The sequence below is a fragment of the Oncorhynchus kisutch genome, linkage group LG6, assembly GCF_002021735.2.
Source record: "Oncorhynchus kisutch isolate 150728-3 linkage group LG6, Okis_V2, whole genome shotgun sequence".
Taxonomy (NCBI): Eukaryota; Metazoa; Chordata; class Actinopteri; order Salmoniformes; family Salmonidae; genus Oncorhynchus; species Oncorhynchus kisutch.
This window is the reverse complement of record NC_034179.2, coordinates 15093346-15118813: the sequence shown is the minus strand read 5'-3', so window position 1 is coordinate 15118813 and position 25468 is coordinate 15093346. Positions and strand designations below refer to the sequence as shown.

At 41.8% G+C, this 25468-nt stretch overlaps 1 protein-coding gene across 1 annotated transcript; it reads left to right on the top strand.

Moving 5' to 3' along the window:
- Positions 1 to 11957: 11957 nt before the first annotated feature.
- On the top strand, positions 11958 to 15043 carry tdgf1 (teratocarcinoma-derived growth factor 1). Its single transcript, XM_020484468.2, has 6 exons — positions 11958 to 12355; positions 12484 to 12533; positions 12656 to 12829; positions 13344 to 13458; positions 13550 to 13659; positions 14251 to 15043. The coding sequence occupies exons 1-6, from the start codon at positions 12333 to 12335 to the stop codon at positions 14352 to 14354; spliced, it is 576 nt and encodes a 191-aa protein (XP_020340057.1). The 5' UTR covers positions 11958 to 12332; the 3' UTR covers positions 14355 to 15043.
- The last annotated feature ends 10425 nt before the right edge of the window (positions 15044 to 25468 follow it).

Sequence of the window (25468 nt, the reverse complement as noted above, 5' to 3'; positions counted from 1 at the left end):
GACACCACATGAGGACCATTCTGTAATATGGTCACCCTCTTCGAGTTCACTCGTTAAACCCCCAAGATAGTTGCTAAGTGGGGGGTTCCAATCCCCCGGTTTTGCTTACATAGACCACAGAGTCTGTGTCGTGGTAAATAACCCGCCTCTGAAGCTGTTCCATGAGGGTGTACAGTTCAGAGGCGGCCATAGGGCTGTGGTAAATGCTGCAAGAAACACATTTACATTACCCGGGGGTAGAACCCACTTTGGGGTGCGCCTCCATTGCACCAATGGCAATGGTCTTGACTCAAGAAGAGAAAATGTGGAAATTTCGTATTGGTCCAGAAAAAACAAATTCCAAAAATTCTTCGGGGTCTTTAATGATCGAGTTGTTAGCATAGTGCATCTCTCTGCGCTAATTTCCCCCAAAGGGAGTTCAAGTACAATTTCGACACATTTCTTTTGGTTTTGTTGACCTCTATTCTGTCAGGGTCAAGAAGTATGCCTTCTCTGTCATGGTAGTCTTGAATGTACTGGTCTTTACTTTCTTGATCTGTGACCGATGCAGGATAGCCTGAAGCCATCTGCTTGCATCTCAAGAAGGTTTTGATGTACTCTTTAAAAAGTGTGTCTGATTTCCTGGAAAAGTTCCACACTTCAAAGATTTTGGCCACACGATACCCCTTCTCTAAAGCCTTAGAGAATTCTACAGTGACCCATACACCGGTCAGGGCTCTTTCTTGATCTGTGTGATCACAGGGTTTTCCTGGTTGTGGTTTTCACAGCATGTGCGACAAAGGGGGAAAGAAAAGTTTTCCTTTAGGACCCTTGTAAGGCAACACAGGTATAAACAGCCCCCTAGGAGGGTAGACAGTCGCTTTGATTAAACCAAAATAATTTTGGGGTTCGTCAAAGTCGCTGTGAATAATTTCAGGATGCCCTATAGGATAGAATGAGGAACTCATTACATGAGGATATAGGGATGTAAAATCTACATAGCCTATTGTCTCGTCGGGTTGAGCTACATAACGCAATGTCAAAGCATTGGTCCGGCCTCCAAACAAGGCCTGTCGCGGTTCCAGGGGCTCTGGAGGGTCATAATGGGTAAGGAAGGCCTTAACACTAGGATCTGCCTTTTTGAGGGCTGTCCATTCGTGCTCCCACAAAAACCACAACTTTTAAACCCGTAAGTAGCCTTTAAAGAATTCAGTTTGTCTTGAAACTCTTGGTACATTTCCCCAAAAGTCTTTTGGGTTAGGACACACAAGGTGTGGGGGACAAAGCATAATTTACAACCGTGGAAGAAACAACCGTTGTACTCATACACTGTCTCAACCCCGTCAATCTGTGTGTATCCATCTACATGGAAGCCAAAAGCCTTCTCCCCCCGATTCAAAGCATGTTGGATAAAAATATCTTTATCCTGGGCCAAGTACCCAACCATTGAATGGAACCACTAGAGTAGGCCTTGAATTGGCGTCGGTAGTTGTCTGGCGTGGGATAGCTATAGATTCAGGAGTTAGATAGTGTGTACGATAGGTTTTCATGCACGCCTGATGCAATAGTTGTACGCTCCAGGGGTCAATGCCCGCATCTTTGATTACCTCTTCTCTGAATCTGAGGCATCCTTCACGAAGTATAACAACGTCATTGTCACAGTATGAATTCCATCTCTTTATGGAAATCAAAAGTGCCATGTCTTACGTCTCGTACCATGTCATGAAATCTCTCACGCTCTTTGGGAGACATTTGATCACACCCGTACATTTCGGGGGCTGGATAAGATCCTATATAATGTAGATTTCTCCTCAGATGCTGAAGAAATGAGGGAAATAGCCTTTGACAGAGTTTTCAAACCCAAGGCCTCTGGCATTTGAGCCAATCTCATGGGTAAGAAGCTTAAGCTGTCAATGTATCTCTGTTTGAAGGCGGGGTCAACAAAGCATAATATTTTACTCCCTTGAGCTATGACACTGGGTGCCACGCCTTGCTGTATCAAAGGGTTCAGAAGCAGATAGGAGTCATAGGCCCTAGCATTGTGAGCTATAACGTGAAGTTTCTGTACTGGGCTTTTCTAAAATGTTTTAGAAAGAGTTGGGCACAATCGGGTCCCTCGGCCGACCATTTTTCACCCTTGAAAGTCATGGTTGACACAAAAATAGGCAAATGAACCCCTGATTGCTGAGTTGTCTCAAAATCATAAAACACATATTTCTCTGTATGTTCATCTTCAGCCAAGGGCTGAATGTAACACTCATGTGTTACTTCTTGAACTGCTTCCGCGTCTCTGCTTTTCAAAGGACCTTTACAGATTGGGCAGTGTATAATTCCACAAACATGAGGTTTAGGGCTATCTATTTTAAGGTTGTAATTGCAATGACATTTTGGACATTTCTTGTTAATGTCACAACTGCTTACAGATTTACATGCCTTGGGATGCCATGTTTCAGTTTTGTGTTTTTCGTAACAGTAGGCCGAACGACATGTGCGGTGACAATCCGCACAGGGGGTCAAGTTTAGCGGCTGCATAGGGCAATGTTTATCCAGACATACTGAACAGTTGTAACGGCACGAGTGCCCCCCCATGCGTGTGTAGCCGGTATGACAGGCTGGACAGACATATGGCGCGCCTAAAAAGGCTGTGATGTTAGTTACGGCATAGTAATGCTCATTTTGCACATAAAAGTACATAGTCTTAGGATGTGGTTCGGGTATATTTTGGAACTTGAGGAGAGCGTCATTAGCCCTACTGTGGTACAAAACCACAATCTTGATGTTCAGAAAGTTTTCAAATTTGACTATGTCTGAGAAAGCCACAGCATCCTGTATACCGAGACCCACCGCAGTTTGTAGCTCGAGAGCTTTATGTAACGCGGCTTGATCCGTACATCCGGGGCTGAGTAAGTGGGCCAAACCTATGGCAAAACATAGCTTATTACCTGGATTGTGAACGTTTATGAGATAGGCCCTTTTATTGCTTATGATTCGGACTGCATTAAACTCTCGAGCTTTCGTCTCTGACCCCCGCCCCCTTGTGGTTGGCGTACTAATTGTACTACAAGTTCGAGGGTCCTATCTGCTAGCACGTTTAAATTTGACTGTACAAGGCGTTCTAGCAGTTTAACAAATTGTTCAAGCTCTGCTTCACCATTCTGTAAAATAAGCGATACCTTGCTCTGTAGACTGTCTCCACAAATTTCCAACTGTAAGAGATCCCTAGGTTCGCTATAATCTCTGATCCTCGCTAACAGTTCATTCAAAGTGTCCATAAGCATTACGTAAAACACAGCATATTCCCGAATCTGACCCCCCCATGCGAAATTGAAAAACTGGCGAACCTCAATATTGTTGAATTTATTTCGACGCAAAACATGTACACTTCGATCAAGACCTCCCCCCTCCAGATTTACTAGGCAATTGTCCAACTGTTCAAAAACATCGTATTGGGTTTCAGACTCTTCGGACATTGGTGTTAAAGGCTGATTTATAGGTGTCTGGGGTGCCGAATTAAACCTAGCGCTCTCGTTCTGTACACTGATCTCAAGACCGCCCCCCTCCAGATTTGCTAGACATTTGTCCAACTGTTCAAAAACAGCATATTGACTTTCAGACTCTTCGGACAATGTTGTTAAAGGCTGTCTTAGAGGTGTCTGTGGGGCCGAATTAAACCTAGGGCTCGCGTTAAGCTGGGTAATTAGAGATATGATGGTTTCGGGAATCTGTGTTAACATGTTTTCCTCGGAAGGCCCTGACTCATTCATACGTGTAATAATGTCTATGAGTTCGGAGGGAATCTGGGATAATAGATTTTCATCTATTGTCATTATGTCAATTACCCCCGAATCATTCATATGGTTAACTATATCTTGGAGCTCTGTAGGGATCCTGGCTAAGAGTGTTTCAATTGTCTCACTTTGGTCTATAGGGGGCGCCATCTGTCTAATTAAGGATGTGTGTGTGTGTGTGTGTGTGTTTACATGTGTGTTTTTTAACGGCGGTATTTGCTTGTTTTAGCCCTAATGTTTTTTAACATACGGGGTAGCTCGCTACGCCAGAATGACACATCCTGATTGTATTGATGCTCGAGTAGAATACACATGCGCCTCTGGAGTAGAGCCTTTCGTGATTTTAAACCCAGGGTAAACGCTTTGAAAAAACGTTCTTGGTCTATTTCAGAATCTGCTGTTTCCCCCACAGAATTGGCCGATTCAAGAAGGTTGGCAGCTTCACAGAACATCAAATCGTCTACCTCAGAAATGTCATTTAAATCTTTGACATCATCAGGTTTCGCTGGTGTCTTTGGAGCCTCCTCGGGGATGCTTGTCTGGGCATCCTCCGATGTTTGTGCGTTGTGTTCATAAGCCGGTGAGGAGTCTGAAATAAAAATAATACATACACAAATAGGTTATTAACCCTAAAATATGTTAAAAATGCCAAATACATTTCAGATATAAGCCTATATATTAACAATACATTAATTAAATACCTCGGCTTTTTGACGAGGGCTGTTCTGAAGAAGCTCTGAAACCAGGGACTGTTGTGTTTGTTCAACCTGTATTACAACATCTGCAGGTCCGGTAGATGGGGAGCCTGAAAAAACAAACAAAAAAACAGCATTAGGCCTTGTTTTAACATATTCCGGCATAAAAAAAATATATAAATATTAAAATAATAATATATATAAATAATAATATATAATTGATTCATACCTAGTCCTTGGAACGACGTCTCGTGAATATCGGCCAAGTAGAATTGTTCGGGTGAAGCGGAACTGTGGATCTGAGCACTAATTATCCTTTGGTGTTTAGAAATATGGGGGACAACGTTGTCCTGGCCAAGGGGAGTTGACCTGCCGTTTAAAGTCTCTGTTCGCTGCTTTTGGGTAAATACATCCTGGGAGTAGGGCAGAATTGTCTCGTAGTCATATGCTTCGCAGAAACCGTTCAGGCTCCATAGGGCATCGTTTAACCTTCTAGGCTTTAGGTCCTCTGTAAACATATAAAATAACTTTTAATATAAGATGCCCACACTTTTGTTTTTAAGGTATAAATATTTTTATGTATGGAATTCTTGGAGCTTACTTACGTTGACAATTCAGGGCAGGCGTTTGTTTCGGAGCCCCATGGGATGATTCGAGCTCAGTTATACCTCGGAGTATCTGCGTGAATGCTTCAGAATCTATAAAACATTCGACAATATTAAAGCTATAATCACTTTAGCTAATATTGCCTTGTTATACGGTAAGCATACTGATCCTAATGATTGTTTAATATTTCTATAACATCCCACGCTTTTCAAACAATTCCCCAACAACAACCAAATCTAATAAAGATTTATTTCAAGAACTCACCTTGCGATAGATCCATTAGACTTTTTTCCCCGATTATCTTTTTTAACGCTTCAGTCCGATAACGATTCTTGGAGTTTCTGGAGGTGCTGTTTGCATCGGAACTAAAACGCTGCTAACATTGCCCATGGTTTCTAGCGCTTTTGTACCCTACGACCTAGAGAAAAACCCCTGAATGATTTTTTTACATAGCATTTGGGGTTTGTCGTTTTTTTCGGGCTATACCCCCGCCCATGGTATATTTGACACATTTCAAACACATGGTATTGGGTGTGTCTAAACATTAGGATCCTTTTGGAGCTTCTAAAATCTCCGGGGTGCTAGCACCTAGATGCATGGGGTGTGTTGTTCTCGACATCGCTGGGATGAATGACTTTTTTAGCCCACCTAAAAAAAATAGTTTTATGAAAGGCCTTTAAGATTAGGAGTCGTAAGACACAATATTATTGTTGGGGGGTAGGCATCTGTTTTGCAGGCTAGTGTAAACCTTGGTTTCAAACGACCCACCAGGCATGCAATGGTATTTTTTTAACAAACAACCCGCCCCCCTTTTTCTGTTTTTGAAACACACACACACACACACACACACACACACACACACAGCCACTACAGAAAACTCCCTCACGCACATACGCGCGCACATGGCTTTTTCCGCAAGATTTTTCTCAGGGACAGACTGCGCTAAGAGTGAACAAACGCGAGAGTTCATAACGTGGTGAGATTCTGATTTTAAAACCATTTATTTCATTCAAAATATTTAGTACATACATTTTATATCGTTACATTCTTAAGGTATTTTACGATGCCTTTCTTACAGATCCTGGGAGCTTATGCAACCAACCGCAATTGTCCGTGTCGAGTTCACCCTCAAAAGGCAAGGCTCTCTTGCTATGTCCATCAACACATGGTAAGTTTTCACTCCAGGGGTAGATCCGCCGTCGGGCCTTTTGGTCTTGACTCTGTCTCAAGGAAAGCCTCGCCCAGCGCTTTAACTGTTCCCCATTTTGGAAGAGAATGTCCAGCTTATTCATAAGTGTTATGAAAATTGGATAATCCACCCATTTAAAACTAAACACAGGAATAAAAAAGTTTACATGTTTGCGGGCTCTGGAAGCTACCGGAGAATTGACAGACTTTGTAGCATTAGCCTTATCATAAAGGTCACAGGCTAAAATTGTCACTTTGTTGTCAGGGCTATAGTCCATTGAAGCAATTCTTAGAGCCTTGAGATCACTGCGGCCGCAGACCTGTTCTTCCAACGCATATCCTGGCACATTTGTAACACTTAGGACCTGTTCAATTTTACAAAGAGCCAGCCTGATGTTTAGCCATTCTCTCATCCCCAGAGCCGGGGGAAAACTCCCAGGTTTTGCAGGATAAAGGGGTTTGGGTCCACGGTCTGTGAATATCTTTACCGTAGAATCCTCCGGGTGGAATATGTAAGACATGTGGCCCTCACTCGTACCCAAAAATCCTTTAAAACATTCTGGAGCTTCACACAGAACTTCTTCAAGGCTTTGGTCACTGGGTTCATGACAAGCCGAGCATAACATCCCTAAAATTGGCATAGGTGTCATTTTTGTTTAATATTCAGGGGGGTTATCATGTACAGTCTTAAACAGGTATTGTTCAGCGGCTTTATAAGGGGCCTTAACCAACCCAAACCGTGAGAAACAGTAACAGGTTGACCTGACACATGGTCACTTACTCAACCCAGGGCATGCACCCTTCTACATGACATAGGGTCATAAATCATTACATAGGGTCATAAATCAGGCTTGGGTCATCAATCATTAACGGCCTGTCAAAGGGACCCTTACTCACCCCATAGCCCCCACCTAACCAGGCTTGTCTATCAGGCTTGGGTCATCAATCATTAACGGCCTGTCAAAGGGACCCTTACTCACCCCATAGCCCCCACCTAACCAGGCTTGCCTGACCAGAAGACATGCACACGTCATCACTACATAGGGTTCACATAGAGTTCACATAGGGTCATCAATCAAAATTTTGACCCGTGACATCTACTCTATTCTCTCTCAGCCACTATAACTATCTATTTGGTCGTTCCTCTCTGACAGGTTTGATATAATGACAGAGTGTTTGTTTGTTCAATGACATGAAGGTCATGTTTACGGTTCAGGAACAGGGAACAGGAGACTCAGACCACTTTCCCCCATGGACGCTGTCTCAGATTGGGCTTGACCACCTGAACTCACGACCCTGTGCCTGATGTAAGACCCCTCTCACTAGAACAACTGCTGAGACACATGAACCATCATTTGTGTCTTTGCTTATGGTAGCTGCCTCTCTCACTGCACACTCCACTCATCTGGCCTGCTGATGATGCAACCTTTATTTAGTAACTTGTCTGAGAGAGTGAGAGTGTGTCATGTTCTGTGAGTGTAATGTTTACTGTTAATTTTGTATTAAGAGAGAGAGAGAGAGAGAGAGAGAGAGAGAGAGAGAGAGAGAGAGAGAGATGAGTGGAGAGAGAGAGAGAGAGAGAGAGAGAGAGAGAGAGAGAGAGAGAGATGAGTGGAGAGAGAGAGAGATGAGTGGAGAGAGGGAGAGAGAGAGAGAGAGAGAGAGAGAGAGAGAGAGAGAGAGAGAGAGAGAGAGAGAGAGAGATGAGTGGAGAGAGAGAGAGATGAGTGGAGAGAGAGAGAGAGAGAGAGAGAGAGAGAGAGAGAGATGAGTGGAGAGAGAGAGAGAGAGAGAGAGAGAGAGAGAGAGATGAGTGGAGAGAGAGAGATGAGTGGAGAGAGAGAGAGAGAGAGAGAGAGATGAGTGGAGAGAGAGAGAGAGATGAGTGGAGAGAGAGAGAGAGAGAGAGAGAGAGAGAGAGAGAGAGAGAGAGAGAGAGAGAGAGAGAGAGAGAGAGAGAGAGAGAGATTACAGTGTATGCCCATGGACAGGCTACAGCCGACACGCTTTTGGTCCATGACACCATTTATAGCGATGATTAGGAGAATATGTGGGTGCTGCCTACATCAGATAATAGAAAGTCTTACAGCAATTATAAATTCTCCTGGATAATAACTGCATAACCGTTTGAATGATTCACGCTTAAATTCTTCACTGTTATTTACTGAGATATCTGTGAAAGAAGCAGATGTTCTCAGTCAAGGTACTTTATGTCAGTGGGATTTTTAACATAGCAGTTGCAAATGACACCCTATTCCCATTATAGTGCACTGCTTTTAACCAGGGTCTGTGGGGCTCTGGACAATACTGCATTATATAGGGAAAAGGGTGACATTGGGAACATAATCAATGAAAATGACAAATAGCCCAAAAGATGAGGCTGTTTTTGAGCATCTACAGCTCAATAAAGAGTACAGGTTTTTTAAAGTGAGGAAATTCTGTGACCACCACCAGACCAAGCGTATTGTTATTGAACGTTGTGACTTGATACTTGTGGTTTACTATCGCCTCATATACATGCAATGTTTGAGTTATCGTGGATCTACCCCCAAGCCATAATACTCCTGAACAGCTAATCAAATGGCTTCCTGGACTATTTGCATTGGCCTCCATTTTTACACTGCTGCTATCCTCTGTTATTATCTATGTATAGTCAGGAAACAGCAGAGGGAACTCAGGAAACAGCAGAGGGAACACCCCCCTATCCACATCGATGGAACAGTAGTGGAGAGGGTAGCAAGTTTTAAGTTCCTCGGCATACACATCACAGACAAACTGAATTGGTCCACTCACACAGACAGCATCGTGAAGAAGGCGCAGCAGCGCCTCTTCAACCTCAGGAGGCTGAAGAAATTTGGCTTGTCACCAAAAGCACTCACAAACTTCTACAGATGCACAATCGAGAGCATCCTGGCGGGCTGCATCACCGCCTGGTACGGCAACTGCTCCACCCACAACCGTAAGGCTCTCCAGAGGGTAGTGAGGTCTGCACAACGCATCACCGGGGGCAAACTACCTGCCCTCCAGGACACCTACACCACCCGATGTTACAGGAAGGCCATAAAGATCATCAAGGACAACAACCACTCGAGCCACTGCCTGTTCACCCCGCTATCATCCAGAAGGCGAGGTCAGTACAGGTGCATCAAAGCTGGGACCGAGAGACTGAAAAACAGCTTCTATCTCAAGACCATCAGACTGTTAAACAGCCACCACTAACATTGAGTGGCTGCTGCCAACACACTGACACTGACACTGACTCAACTCCAGCCACTTTAATAATGGGAATTGATGGGAAATGATGTAAAATATATCACTAGCCACTTTAAACAATGCTACCTAATATAATGTTACATACCCTACATTATTCATCTCATATGCATACGTATATACTGTAGTCTATATCATCTACTGCATCCTTATGTAATACATGTATCACTAGCCACTTTAACTATGCCACTTTGTTTACATACTCATCTCATATGTATATACTGTACTCGATACCATCTACTGTATCTTGCCTATACTGCTCTGTACCATCACTCATTCATATATCTTTATGTACATATTCTTTATCCCCTTACACTGTGTATAAGACAGTAGTTTTGAAATTGTTAGTTAGATTACATGTTGGTTATTACTGCATTGTCGGAACTAGAAGCACAAGCATTTCGCTACACTCGCATTAACATCTGCTAACCATGTGTATGTGACAAATAAATTTGGATTTGATTTGATTTAGTCACTTTACCTCTACCTACATGTACATATTACCTCAATTACCTTGACTAATCTGTGCCCCCACACATTGACGTACCCACTGTATATAGCCTCGCTACTGTTATTTTATTGTTGCTCTTTAATTATTTATTTATTTAGTATTTATTTTTTACTTTAACACTTATTTTTCTTAAAACTGCGTTGGTTAAGGTCTTGTAAGTAAGCATTTCACTGTAAGGTCTTCTACACCTGTTGTATTCGGCGCATGTGACTAATACAATTTGATTTGATAGTGTTTCTTTTCATCAACCAGCATGAAGAGACTGATGGATCATGCCGGCATGGAGTAGGGTGAACTTGGCCCTGGACGCTGATCTTGGGTCAGTTTTGCGTTTTCCCCACTAATGGTTAAGGTCAGGGTTGGGGAGGGGAATCTGATCCTAGATATTTTCTGCACCTGGGGGAAACTTCACCCTTGAGCTGTTTAGTGTCTCACAGAGAACAGTGCCAGTGGTGATGCCATTTCCTGTGTCACTGGGTGGCACAGGGCTCTCCCTCCCAGGAACAAGATCTACTGCTATGGAAATGCACCTGGCAAAGCAGCTTAGCCAGACTGTGAAATGTATGGAGCATTGATATGCGAACAGGCAATCAGGCAGACTATGCAGATATCTAAGCTGTTCCTGCTCCTCTCTCAAAGCATGTTAATCTCCCTGATTTACTAACTACCTATCATCTTCCTGCGTCTTCTCCAGCTGAAATATATGGAGGAGCATGACTGGCTGTTATTGCAACTTCCTTGCTTACTAATCCTCTTCATTCCTAATGGAAGGCTTTCATGAGAGAGTGCCACTGTAGCCAATCTCCTGCCTTCTGGAGATTGCGTTCCATGACAGACTCATCTTCATCTCTGCAATGCAAGGAGAATATTAGGGATCTTAAAGGCATCACAAGGGCTGGATATGCAGGAAAACGGTTGTCAATGTCCCATGCCCAAGGAGGCCTAAATGAAGCAAGGCAACGGCAACACAAAATATGTCTTCATATGACAAATCTCCAGCAAGAGTGCATCCCAAATGGCACCCTATTCTCTATACAGTCCACTAGTTTTCCTGTGGGCTTTGGTCAGAATGAGTTCACTAAATAAGGAATAGGGTGTCATTTGGGACAAGTTGACGTCTTCACATGATCAAAACTTCACATTGTTAACTTCTTTTGATTTCAATCAACAACCCCTAGTCCACTACTGGCCTACATGTAAATCAGTTGCTGGCTCAAAGAGAAGTAGCCTTGAGTTATTAGTCCAAGGTTTAGTGGGGCATTAGGACTGCTATGAATGAGGCCCATTTGGCATGCTATTTTTGGTTTTAGCGCACTACCTTTCACCAGGACCATAAGGCTCTGGTAAAAAAAAAGAAGAAGTGCACTTTATAGGGAATAGTATGCCATTTAGGATGTATGACAAAAGGATAAGAAGGTGACCCTAGATGACCCCACAGAAAACTGTAATAGCAGTTCAAGTGCAGCCTAGTTGAAGCCATGTCTGAAACACTGAGCACAACTGAATGTTTCTCAGTAGACTGTTGTATGTGGGGGGTGGGATGGTGGGAGGGAGTAATGGTTTCTGACTGGTGCAGAAATGTTCTGAAATATTTCTATATATCTCCAGCAAGCAATCAGATACTATTGCATGAGATATAAAGATATAGGCCTATGATGGAATACAATTGTTGAGGAGGTCAGACCACCGTTTTCACCTAAACACAAGTGGTGTGGCTTTTAGAAGCCAAGTTCCTCTGTGTGTGGGTGACTAGTATATATTTTGTGTGTGGGTGACTAGTATATATTTTTCTTATGCAGACCAAATCCTATTTTTCACCAACTACATTGTGTGCGCTCTGGGTGTTTCCAATGTGCGTGCTAACTTGTTTTGTTACATTACAAATCTCCGTCCTATATTATAATCAGCAACTCGAACTTTACCTTCACAGAGGAGCTCTCCGTCATTTGCATGTCGAGATTCCGGAGGTGGGTGTGATCTCATGTATGTGTATGGAACCGGAGGGGGCGGGGCAAATAGGTGTAAATTGACTGTCAGGGCCGGCTGTTTGAGTGAGGCCTTTCGGGAGGGTCGTCACAATATTGGATGCTTTTCTCCAGAGTATCGCCTCCTCTGGAATACAGAGCTTGATGACTTGGAACAGAAGAGAGGAGCAGTCGTTTGAGTATCACTTGCGAGCTAACTGTTTACTTTAGCCTGTTGCAATAGGCTTTAGAAGAAGCCTTCTGCATGCGAGCTTGTAATTGTTAGCAAACTCTGGTGACTTTGGAAGTTCATTTTGTCCGGGAAAATAAAATGAATTTGAGTCAACTTTTCAGGTAAATCTATGGATTGATTGATTAATTGGTTAGGTAAAATATGTTGTAATTTCTTTCTTTTTTTAAGTTAAATGCCTACCGTCTAGATTTATTTTAACATGAAATATTTTCCCCTTCATGTATTTTAGGGTTTTGCTCTCGGTAGCTGTTGCCTGCGAGGCCATTACAATTGGATCAGGTATGTCAATATGTTGCATCTGGCCCTCGCTTCGGCCCTAGTTTACTCATCTGAAACGGCTTACACGTTATACCTAAATATTAACCTTTAATTTATTTATAAAATGTTTTCTTATGTCCAAGGCTGTGAAGGAGCTGAATGCACCAAAACCATAGAGGTATTGACCAAAACGGACTATGGAAAGCCGACCCAACACGCTGATTACCTGAACCAGTTCAATGAGATGAACTCTCCTACTGTGGACAGGAAACATCGCGATGCGGCATCTGTCCTACCATTCATCGGCCTCACTGGAAGTAAGTTGGGCATTGATCGCGTAAAATGACTGAAATCAACCTCTCATGGCCTCCATGAACTCACAGCAATGAGTTTGAGCTTGACCTTGGGTGAATTAATTCTGCTGTCTTGCTTTTTGTCACGCATTCGTCATCCTGCATCGATGTTTTTTGTTGTCTTATTTCAAACAAACGTAGGCCAAGTCTGTTTTTATTGCGCAGTGATTGAAAACATGGCTCTGTGGGAACGTGTTAACTGTGCTTCCAGTCAGCTGGACAGTTTCTTAGCCTTCAGGCTATGGCCATTTTAGTAGGCAAACATTATGGAACGTTGCAGATAACAATTTAATTAATAGAACCGACATGGTTACTTATTTTACATGTAGCAGGCATGTTTATTCTACTTGGCATATGTTCTATCTGATTGTTGCATAATGTTCTGAACACACCCTGGGGCTGAAGCCTGAGTGTAATACAACAATGCTCAGAACATCCATATTAAACTTCTACCCCATGTCCTTCTCTAATTTTAAAGGTGCAAAGCAGAGTCGTAACTGCTGTAAGAATGGAGGGACCTGCATCTTGGGAAGTTTTTGCGCATGCCCACCACATTTTACTGGCCGGAGCTGTGAATACGACGAACGAGTCAGGTAATTTAATTTAAGTTTGAAGTCTAAAAGTAATGTATCTAGCCTATATTGACATGTATCTCTCTCTGCTTTGTCCCTTGTGTGCTTACAGGAGCTGTGGTACCATTCCCCATGGGGTGTGGGTTCAGAAAGGCTGCTCATACTGCAGGTGTGGATATGGGGTCATGCACTGTTTTCCTCAGGTGTTCCATGAGGACTGTGGTAAGAACATTTGCTAGATGTTCTGCTTTTTCACTCTCCAAAATGTCACTCAAAAAGTGTCTGAATCCTTTTTTATCCTCTGATAAGAGGAAGATGTTGGGTATTAGCTAACATGTTTAACCTCCAGCTTAGGTCTACTTACTCAAAAGCCCCATTTGTCTCTGTTCATATCAGACCAGACTTGGTTTGTGTTGATAAAATAGGAGTGGTCTACCGGGTGTCTTTTGCAAGGCCTTTGAGAGTAACATAGGGAAAGGTATTATCAGAGGTGGCACCAGTTTGGCTGTGAATGGGGGATGAGAAAACACATTTGCACCTCACTGGGCAGCAGCATGGGTTTCTGTAGATCATCACAGGCAGTGGCTCTGCCCTGAGAACCTACAAAAGATTATTCAGAGGCTACAGAGAGGCTGGGTTTTCAGGTCTGACGATGTGCCAACGGCCCCATTTCCCCGATTCACATTCCTCCATTTGTCAGTCCACTTTATTTGTGCTACAGTTCCTTCTCATCTCATTCCATTTCAGTCTCCTTTTATTCATGATGTTTGCTGGGGGGTTCTTCCCCCCCCCCCCCTCTCATTTTTATTTCAGACGAGGACCAGGAAGTCCGCTGGTTTCATTCAACGGGTGTCCGAACGCTGCAGACCAAGTATTTCCTGTGTCTAGGACTAACGTTTTTGGTTTTGTTTGCTTGAGAAGCTATGGGTGAACGAGACCCGATGGATTTCAGCCTTAAAGGCCTCATGAAATGACTCCTGGTTTTTGGGCGACGTACTGAAATTAAATTTCCTTCCAGTGGAAGTCGGAACTACAACTTGCTGTGTTAAAAGCAACTGTCGTGTAAATGTGAAGGATGCTGTACATAAGATTTTAATGGAAAATATTTGGTATTGTGCTTTTTATTCACAATCTTTCTAGACTTGATGAATACGTGTTTTGAACATGTCAATCATTCAACGTGTCCTATGTTGTACTCAGTTTTACAAATGGAGTGTGACGACGTATGTTTTTTTCTGGTTGGTAGTACACAATGCAATAATATTGGTCACAATAACTGTTACGTGTCCTCTCAACAGAAACAAAGTGTCACTTTTGAACCAAGTTCTGTTTTAGTTATCTTATTGGTTCTGTTGGCGTTCAAACACCTGGTTGCTGTTCCTATCTACACGGACAGTTTGATAAAGCCGGAACGACCTGTGATTGTTGACCTTTTTTGCCCGTTTTCCCTTATCTAAAATAAACAATTAGACCCCTCAATCGATCACCAGTGTTGATGTTCCAAGTTGTTGTGTTAATAGTCATTGCTCTGGACAAAGTTTTTTTTTTTCAATTGGCCTTGATGGGAATTGAATGTGTTCGTGTCATTAAAAATCTCATAACGTGATATTGACTTATTTGTGTATTATTATTAATCTGGTATGGATGATAAGGTTGCCAATAGCACATGTAGTTGGATAGTTTACCGATCTAGGTAGAATTAACTGCCATAGTTATTTGTGGTAGATGTACAGCAACCGATCCATTTAAATTATTCTATATGTTAGGATATGGGTTTGGGACTCTTATTGGTCTATTAATTCATTTTAGTTCAACTGTCGTACCATACCAGAACCCAAGATAGAAGCTTGTTTTACTCCAATGTTTGTAAACAAATACTATAGCCTCAACCTGGTTAAAACTATAATTTTTATATCATGGATGGTCAGTCCTTGCATCCATAGCTCTATCTATGAATTTAAGTGGTTACGTTTCTCCAGCCCCATCCTTCATTTCCCAAAATAGTGGGGGACAGTGTTGTTTTGGATTGCCCCTTTAGTATATGATTCATGAGGCCAGATTTCAAAATGAAAAATATGTTTAAAGCATTCAATCTCCGTTTTTAAGAGTGGCAATTACCACACGTTTGAACAAAGTAACTTCCTTGATTGGTTTTGCAATGCAAATGCATTGTCTCTGTGAGCCAGGTCTAAAACACAATGTCCACTCACAGCTCTATTTTGCTGTTTTATCTCTTTCCTAGATTCTACCAAACAGAACACAGATTAAATGGGGCGTTGAGTCGTGATGCACGGAGAAAGAATAAACTAGACTTTCATATGAATGAAACTTGAATAGTCTCTGTGCTGCTTTCCCCATGTCAGGACTGAAGGTCCTCTTCCTGCTTTTCCACTCCACTGTAACAGACTGAACAGGTAGAGGTGTCAGCTGTTGAACACTCTTTAGAAATAAAGAGACATAGCTAGAGCTCTTTTCTCTGGGGGGATGGGGTGTAGCTGGCAGTAGTGGGAATTTCCTGATGGCTCCCAGCTCATTGATGGCTCTCCTTCCCTGGCTCTTCCTCTGTCTACCAGGTCAACTGGATGTTGGTTCAATCAGCCTCAGCCAGACAAACCCAAAACCACTGATGGCTCTCCCTGTGTAGTGTGTACCAGGTCTGAGTATACAGACAAACAGACAAGAAGGACAGACACAGACAGACCCAACATTAGGTTTGATTATACAATTGAAAGTTTGCTCAGACAGCCGCAGATCAGAAGAACCCAAAACCTCTAACGGCTCTCCCTGTGTAGTGTGTACCATGTGAGTATACAACTGAATGTTGCATCAGATGAACCCAAAACCAGATCATGATCATAAGAGAGCCTTCCAATCACCATCAAAACCCAAATGGCAGTGAAATTAAAGTGTATTGCTTTGTCAATACCAGACAACAAGTAACTGCACATTTCTGTGCTAAAACAGCATCTGTATTTATTTTCTTAGTGACAAGGGTCAGTTTCTCTGAGACACATTAGGCCCAGTCCTGGGCTGAAAAGCATTTGAGAAAGGATCTGAGAAACTGGCCCTGTAGAGCAATGGAGTTTCACACATATAAATTGACATGTTGGTGTTGACATATGGTGTTGCCTTTCTATGTATGTGATTATGGGATTGAGTTGCTGGTAAAGAGATGGTAGCTAACTGCCCTGGACTAATCCCTCTATCCAACACAGTGATTTATTGAGCTGCTCCTGTCTGTCTGTGTGAGCTTCCACTAGCCTGGCTGGCTGCCTGTCTGCCTCTGCTCCTGCCCCTCTCTCTCTCTCTCTCTCTCTCTCTCTCTCTCTCTCTCTCTCTCTCTCTCTCTCTCTCTCTCTCTCTCTCTCTCTCTTTTCCCCGCTTTTTCCCCGGTATAGAAGCTCAATACCCAGCAGTCTCTGGATCAGTCTAGATAGGTCCTGACTAGATCTCATAAGAGGATAACACTTTCTCTCTATTGTGGCCTTCAACTATCCCCACAAACATCCTTACAAACTCCTCACTATTTTAACGAAGTCTGGTCTTCATAATGGAGATGGCGTCACAGCTGATCCAGATAAAATGGGATTTCCAGTGAGCCAATAGTAGTGAGCTTCCGCAAGGCTGGCGAGGAGGACCCCCACAGTTCAGAACAAGACTTTAATCCATGGTACTTCCTCAGAGATAGTCTTTCCTCTAGTCTATTTCCTGCACCCCACTGGCATGCTGGGCCTGATTCAATGACTCTACACGCAATCATGAGATGATTCTGAGAAGCTCTGAGATTAGATGAGGTGTGTGCATGACTGTGCGTGTGTGTGTGTGTGTGTGTGTGTGTGTGTGTGTGCATGCAGTAGATGTTGTGGTGGGATGTACCAGTATGTTTGGGAAGTGAAAATCCACTATTGAGCTTGTAACGGATTGAAGTTGCCTAGGATTACACCCAGGACACTTTACAATCCTATGTAGATAGAGTCATGCATGGGCAGACTGATCTCTCTCCTGTTCACTCAAAATCCTCCCAGGCAGGGGTATTTCCACGGTGTAAACACTTGTGGAAATACATTTTATTCAAGAATTCAAATGATCCATTAAATCAATATAGCATTTTACAGTTGAGATGTGATCTGCACACTGGTTTATGAAAGTCAGAAACATCTACTTGTCCAAAGAGAATTGCAATTTTTGTGTATGATATCTTGATTATTCCATAACCCCAAAGCAGCCTGCACTAAATTTCCCATTAGATTGACTAATCATTTTCAAAAGGAGAGCATTAAATGAAACCAGGAACATAAAAATTGTCTCAACAACCTTCAGATCTCCCTACGTTGTATCCCTCCTTACCTGGTGTTTGTATGGTGTTTTATTCCTAGAGCATGCGGAATGAGAAGGAAAGAAAGGAAGGAATATTTGTGTATGTTATTGTTACCTATGATCATCAACTGTCAATTTACACAATCATTTATGTCACATTTTATACATTTTCTAGTACTCTTATAAATATGCATACAAGCAACGAAGCACAAACTTCTTGACTTCCACTGTAAGGTCTGAATCCTATTTTCTCTCACTTCTGAGACAGTTGAAGGAGTTATTTCTGGAAGAGAGACGGTCCTATCTGGACTTGATAAGACAACAAGAAAGATGCTTCTGTATCATGTCTGTAAGTGGACACCCTCAGTCAGTCGGCCTGGACTCAGCGCTTCAAGTAGCTGAAGTCTAATTTGTGCTAATCTCGGTTGGGGTTTTCTCCTGAATTTAGCTGCCCTCCTCCAACCTTGCCTTAAAAGAATTGTGAAATTATCTATTTTTCATCTTTGGGATGGTGAATTAATACAGGCCCTAACTGGTTCTAATTCAGTCCTCATTATATTTTCTTGCAAAACTTGCAAAAGCACATCAGACTTTTTGACATTCAAAAGCAAAAATTCCCCATTAACTAATTCATGCATCTCTTTTAAGTTTTAATGTGGTTTTAATGGATCCATTTATGAGAGAAAATGGGTAGTCTGAAGCTCTCAAGAAGTTCACTACCTCTCTCTCTGACTCTCTTTCTTTCTCTCCATGTCTCTCTTTCTCTCTCTCACCCTGTCTCTCTATCTACCTGCCTCTCTCTGTCTCTCTCTCTCTCCCTGTCTCTCTTTCTCTCTCTCCCTGTCTCTCGTTCTCTCACTGCCTGCCTCTCTCTGTGTCTCTCTCTCTCCCTGTCTCTCTCTCTCCCTGTCTTCCCCCCAGCCCTTCTCCCCCTCCCTACTCACTCTCTCTTTCTGGGAGGATCAGAGTGTCCATCCATTGTGACAGAGTGACAGTGGTGAATGTATCTGTTCTGTGGCAGTAAACAGAGGGAGAGCTGGGTAAACAGACAGCCTGGCAGCCAGGGGCTGGGATGGGGCTGGCCGATGGAAGTTCATCAGGCTCAGGCCCAGGGTCTGAAAGTGTGTCACAAATGGCACCCTATTCCCTTTATAGTGCACTACTTTTGACCTGGGTGCATAGGGTTTTGGTCAAAAATAGCGCACTACATAGGCAATAGGGTAATATATAAGCAATAGGGTGATATTTGGGACGCACATTGAGTCGGCCCGAGGAATCTAAACAACACAAGGGGGATAGAGGGTGGGATAGCAGGGGAGTGCGGTCTGACTTACACCCACACAACAGACAACACTATACATCACACTGGCAGGGGATGTATTTACAGTTAACAAGCTGGGGGGGGGGGGGGGGGGGGGGGGTAGCGAGAGAGGGGAGAGAGTTTGTTTTATTTTTATTTAACCTTTATTTATCCAGGCGAGTCATTTAAGAACAAATTATTATTTATAAAGATGGCCGGACTGGTGAAGACTGGGGTGGCAGGTAGCCTAGTGGTTAGAGCATTGGACTAGTAACTGAAAGGTTGCAAGATTGAATCCCTGAGCTGACAAGGTAAAAATCTCTCGTTCATCCCCTGAACAAGGCCCACTGTTCCTAGGCTGTCATTGTAAATAAGAATTTGTTCTTAACTGACTTGCCTAGTTAAATAAAGGTTCAATAAAAATTAAGAGAAAGAGAACCCAGTTCTGAGAACCATGTGTTTCTTAGAGAATGGTGCAGGATACCCAACTAGCTCATAATATTCTAATAACCATGTGTTTCTTAGAGAATGGTGCAGGATAACCAACTAGCTCATAATATTCTAATAACCATGTGTTTCTTAGAGAATGGTGCAGGATACCCAACTAGCTCATAATATTCTAATAACCATGTGTTTCTTAGAGAATGGTGCAGGATACCCAACTAGCTCATAATATTCTAATAACCATGTGTTTCTTAGAGAATGGTGCAGGATACCCAACTAGCTCATAATATTCTAATAACCATGTGTTTCTTAGAGAATGGTGCAGGATACCCAACTAGCTCATAATATTCTACTAACCATGTGTTTCTTAGAGAATGGTGCAGGATACCCAACTAGCTCATAATATTCTACTAACCATGTGTTTCTTAGAGAATGGTGCAGGATACCCAACTAGCTCATAATATTCTAATAACCATGTGTTTCTTAGAGAATGGTGCAGGATAACCAACTAGCTCATAATATTCTAATAACCATGTGTTTCTTAGAGAATGGTGCAGGATACCCAACTAGCTCATAATATTCTACTAACCATGTGTTTCTTAGAGAATGGTGCAGGATACCCAACTAGCTCATAATATTCTAATAACCATGTGTTTCTTAGAGAATGGTGCAGGATACCCAACTAGCTCATAATATTCTAATAACCATGTGTTTCTTAGAGAATGGTGCAGGATACCCAACTAGCTCATAATATTCTAATAACCACGTGTTTCTTAGAGAATGGTGCAGGATACCCAACTAGCTCATAATATTCTAATAACCATGTGTTTCTTAGAGAATGGTGCAGGATACCCAACTAGCTCATAATATTCTAATAACCATGTGTTTCTTAGGGAATGGTGCAGGATACCCAACTAGCTCATAATATTCTAATAACCATGTGTTTCTTAGAGAATGGTGCAGGATACCCAACTAGCTCATAATATTCTAATAACCATGTGTTTCTTAGAGAATGGTGCAGAATAACCAACTAGCTCATAATATTCTAATAACCATGTGTTTCTTAGAGAATGGTGCAGGATACCCAACTAGCTCATAATATTCTAATAACCATGTGTTTCTTAGAGAATGGTGCAGGATACCCAACTAGCTCATAATATTCTAATAACCATGTGTTTCTTAGAGAATGGTGCAGGATACCCAACTAGCTCATAATATTCTAATAACCATGTGTTTCTTAGAGAATGGTGCAGGATACCCAACTAGCTCATAATATTCTAATAACCATGTGTTTCTTAGAGAATGGTGCAGGATACCCAACTAGCTCATAATATTCTAATAACCATGTGTTTCTTAGAGAATGGTGCAGGATACCCAACTAGCTCATAATATTCTAATAACCACGTGTTTCTTAGAGAATGGTGCAGGATACCCAACTAGCTCATAATATTCTAATAACCATGTGTTTCTTAGAGAATGGTGCAGGATACCCAACTAGCTCATAATATTCTAATAACCATGTGTTTCTTAGGGAATGGTGCAGGATACCCAACTAGCTCATAATATTCTAATAACCATGTGTTTCTTAGAGAATGGTGCAGGATACCCAACTAGCTCATAATATTCTAATAACCATGTGTTTCTTAGAGAATGGTGCAGAATAACCAACTAGCTCATAATATTCTAATAACCATGTGTTTCTTAGAGAATGGTGCAGGATACCCAACTAGCTCATAATATTCTAATAACCATGTGTTTCTTAGAGAATGGTGCAGGATACCCAACTAGCTCATAATATTCTAATAACCATGTGTTTCTTAGAGAATGGTGCAGGATACCCAACTAGCTCATAATATTCTAATAACCATGTGTTTCTTAGAGAATGGTGCAGGATACCCAACTAGCTCATAATATTCTAATAACCATGTGTTTCTCAGGTGGGAATTTCAGTACTGCAGCATAACGTTTCCTCATTGTTCTATTTAAAGTCATGTTCTCAGAACATTAAGAAAACTTTCCATAAAAACCAGAAGAAAACATTAGTAATGTTGTAAGAATGTTATTTTAAAACCTACACATTCAGTTCTCTCTGTCCTCTATGTTGTTAAGGGTGTTCAGGATGAGTAAACAAGAAAGAAAAGGAACATGGCATGCCCCATCCTGGTGGCGTAGTGCTCTAATTCTGTGGATAGAGAACAGAAGGTCATAGGTTTGAATCTCACTGACACCGTGTTTAATGCCTAATCAAAATCATTTCCCTGTGTCCTATCTGTGCTTAGAGTTCTAAACAGTTAACCTAAACTAGCAGTGTTATTTAAAGTCTTATTGAAAGTTCTCAGAACTTTTTTTACCTTCAAATAACTTATCAGTTTAAACCTTCCGGGAAAACTTTCAGGGAATGCAGCTGCATTCTCAGAACCTCCCTGCAACTGTTTAGAACTCTAAGCACAGATAGGACACAGGGAAATGATTACGCCACCAGGATGGAGCCATGTTCTTTTTCTTTCTTGTTTACTCAAAATGTATGTTCCCAGAACAGCAAAAATGCTAACTTCCGTTCTCAGAATGTTTAAAAAACGTTCAGTTTTACCAGGGAGAAACGTTCCCATAACCAAAGGGAAAACAAGAATGTACGTTCCCACGACATCCATGGAACCAAATGTGCTAGCTGGGAGAGGAATGGCTAACCTGCAATGAAATGAAACACTTTTCCAGGATACTGTACTGGAATCTGTTTATGATCCCCCCCCCCCCCCCCCTCTCTTCCTCTCCCTTTCCTCTGGTATCTGAGGGTGATGTCCTTATCTGTGAGGGTCTTGAGGGGTCCAGACCAGACCCTGGTAATACTCCTCCCCAGGGCCATCTGGTTTCCTTCTAAACACACATTCAGGTTCTGTAATTGAATCCAAACCAAGCCATTTTTATTTCCATTCCGTCCTACTCAAACACCTTAGAATGTTTAACTTGTTTGGTTTGATTTCCATCTGCCCTCTCATGAGAAACAGCAGCTGCTCTAAAATAAAACATTTCCTGTTGGCCAATCATTTCCATAAGAGAGTAGACAGTGTTTGATTATATGTGACAAAAGGGCCATGTGCTGTCAGGTAATAAAGAGACTTGTGGGTAAGAAGGTAGATGGGAATGGAATGAGAAAGGGCAGTTGTTTTGAACTTGAAACTATCTGCAAAAAGTCACTACTGCAACAATAAAATAAGCAACTTAAGTAGTACACACTCATCAACATCTACTTCAGAAGGACAACTTTCTTCAACAAGAGTTTATCTCTTTCAAGCAACAGACTACTAACAGGTCAAATGGTAATTGAAACAGATATGGTATAAACGAAAAAAGCACAAGCATCCCTTTTGAAATTGGTTTGATGCACTGTGAGCCAGAAATGGCAACAGTAATTATACGAGCTACCCTCCTTTCTCTAACAGCACACTCCCCAAAGACCTGAGACATTTACATTATTTAAGAGGGGTCCTGTCTCTGCGACCTGAAGTCATTAAGAGAGAGAGACGTAGAGGGGGAGAGAGAGAGATAGTTTATTTATTTTCCCTTTAGTACTTTAACTATTAGCACATATGACATTTGAAATGTCTTTATTCTTTCTTAACTTCTGTGAGTGTAATGTTTACTGTTCATTTTTATGATATTTTTTGTTTATTATCTACTTCACTTGCATTTGCAATGTTAACTTGTGTTTCCCATGCCAATAAAGCCCTTAAATTGAATTGAAATTGCTAGAGTGAGAATGAGAGTGAGAGTGAGAGAGAGAGAGAGACCAACAAGAAAAGGGCAACCAGTTAAGAACAAACACCATTGTAAATACAACCCATATTTATGCTAATTTATTTTCCCTTGTGTACCCTTAACCATTTGTACATCGTTACAACACTGTATATATACGTAATATGACATTTGTAATGTCTTTATTGTTTTGAAACTTCTGTATGTGTAATGTTTACTGTAAATTTTTATTGTTTATTTAATTTGGTATATTATCTACTTCACTTGCTTTGGCAAGAGAGAGAGAGAGAGAGAGAGAGAGAGAGAGAGAGAGAGAGAGAGAGAGAGAGAGAGAGAGAGAGAGAGAGAGAAAGAAAGGGAGAAAGACACAGAGAGAGAAAGTCAAAGAGAGAGCGAGAGAGATAGAGTGGCTAGGCTGAGAAACTCTCTTTCTCTCGTTGACTCCCTCTCTACTCACGCTCTCCCTCTGCCCTATGGTTATTACTACAACATAGAGCCAGGTTGGGGTTTCCAGCTGAAGTCTTTGGCTGTGTAATTATCCCAGACTTATTAGTCTCAAAACCCCACCCTAGGCAACAGTGACTAGGGTCTACTTTCAATGACTCTTTTGGCAACTTTGATGAAGGAAAAAAAATGTTTGGCTTGGGCAACTTTCCCAACAAATCACGAGGCAAACATGCCAGAAAGTCGTAATTCGAAACCAAAATTTTCTGACAAAAACTTTTGCTGGGGTTTTAGTTGAGGTAGTTGATGCAAACTAGTCACTTATGTAATGCACTCATTAAAAATAACCTCTGTGATCTCCTTGGTAGCTACTATTTTGTATTTTATTTAAGCAGATAAGGTAGTGATGTACACTACCGTTCAAAAGTTTGGGGGCACTTAGAAATGTCCTTGTTTTTGAAAGAAAAGCACATTTGCTGTACATTAAAATAACATAAAATGTATCAGAAATACAGTGTAGACATTTTTAACATTCTAAATTACTATTATAGCTGGAAACAGATGAGTTTTAATGGAATATCTACATAGGCGTACAGAGGCCCATTATCAGCAACCATCACTCCTGTGTTCCAATGGCACGTTGTGTTAGCTAATCCAAGATCAACAGTGAAGAGGCAACTCCGGGATGCTGGCCTTCTAGGCAGAGTTCCTCTGTCCAGTGTCTGTGTTATTTTGCCCAGTTTAATCTTTTGTTTTAATTGGCCAGTCTGAGAAATTGCTTTTTCTTTGCAACTCTGCCTAGAAGGCCAGCATCCCGGAGTCGCCTCTTCACTGTTGACGTTGACACTGGTGTTTTCGGGTTACTATTTAATGAAGCTGCCAGTTGAGGACTTGTGAGGAGTCTGTTTCTCAAACTAGACACTTTAATGTACTTGTCCTCTTGCTAGGTTGTGCACCGGGGCCCCCCACTCCTCTTTCTCTTCTGGTTAGAGCCAGTTTGCGCTGTTCTGTGAAGGGAGTACACAGGCGTTGTACGAGATCGTCAGCTTCTTGGCAAATTCTCGCATGGAATAGCCTTCATTTCTCAGAACAACAATAGACTGACGAGTCTCAGAAGAAAGAATTTGCTGTTGGCCATTTTGAGCCTGTAATCAAACCCACAAATGCTGATGTTCCAGATACTCATCTACTCTCAGTTTTATTGCTTATTTAATCAGAACTACAGTTTTCAGCTGTGCTAACATAATTGCAAAAGGATTTTCTAATGATCAATTAGCGTTTTAAAACGATAAACTTGGATTAGCTAACACAACGTGCCTTTGGAACACAGGAGTGATGGTTGCTGATAATGGGCCTCTGTACGCCTATGTAGATATTCCATTTTTTTTTTTTAATCAGCCGTTTCCAGCTACAATAGTCATTTACAACATTAACAATGTCTACACTGTATTTCTGATCAATTTGATGAAAATAAACGCAGTTGACAGTGAGAGGGCGTTTCTTTTTTTGCTGAGTTTACATGGAACCCAAAAATGGTTCTCCTATGGGGACAGCCAGGAACCTTTATGGAACCCTTTTTTTAAGAGCATAGCACTGAAGATCTGCATTGTTGATAACATATACCTATAGGGATTCAGTTGTGGTTCAATGCTAAGTTTGGATGTATTAACTATAGGTATTGTATATTTAACCAGCAGGAAATGAATGGCGGCAGGTGTTAACTTGAATGCCTTTGCCTTAAACTTAATCTGACCCTTGTTCTTAAACCTAACC

Coding starts and splice junctions, on each gene's coding strand:
- tdgf1 (XM_020484468.2), top strand. CDS start 12,333: ATGAATTTGAGTCAACTTTTCAG. Junction 12,356..12,483: donor AATTTGAGTCAACTTTTCAG/GTAAATCTATGG, acceptor CATGTATTTTAG/GGTTTTGCTCTCGGTAGCTG. Junction 13,660..14,250: donor GGTGTTCCATGAGGACTGTG/GTAAGAACATTT, acceptor TTTTTATTTCAG/ACGAGGACCAGGAAGTCCGC.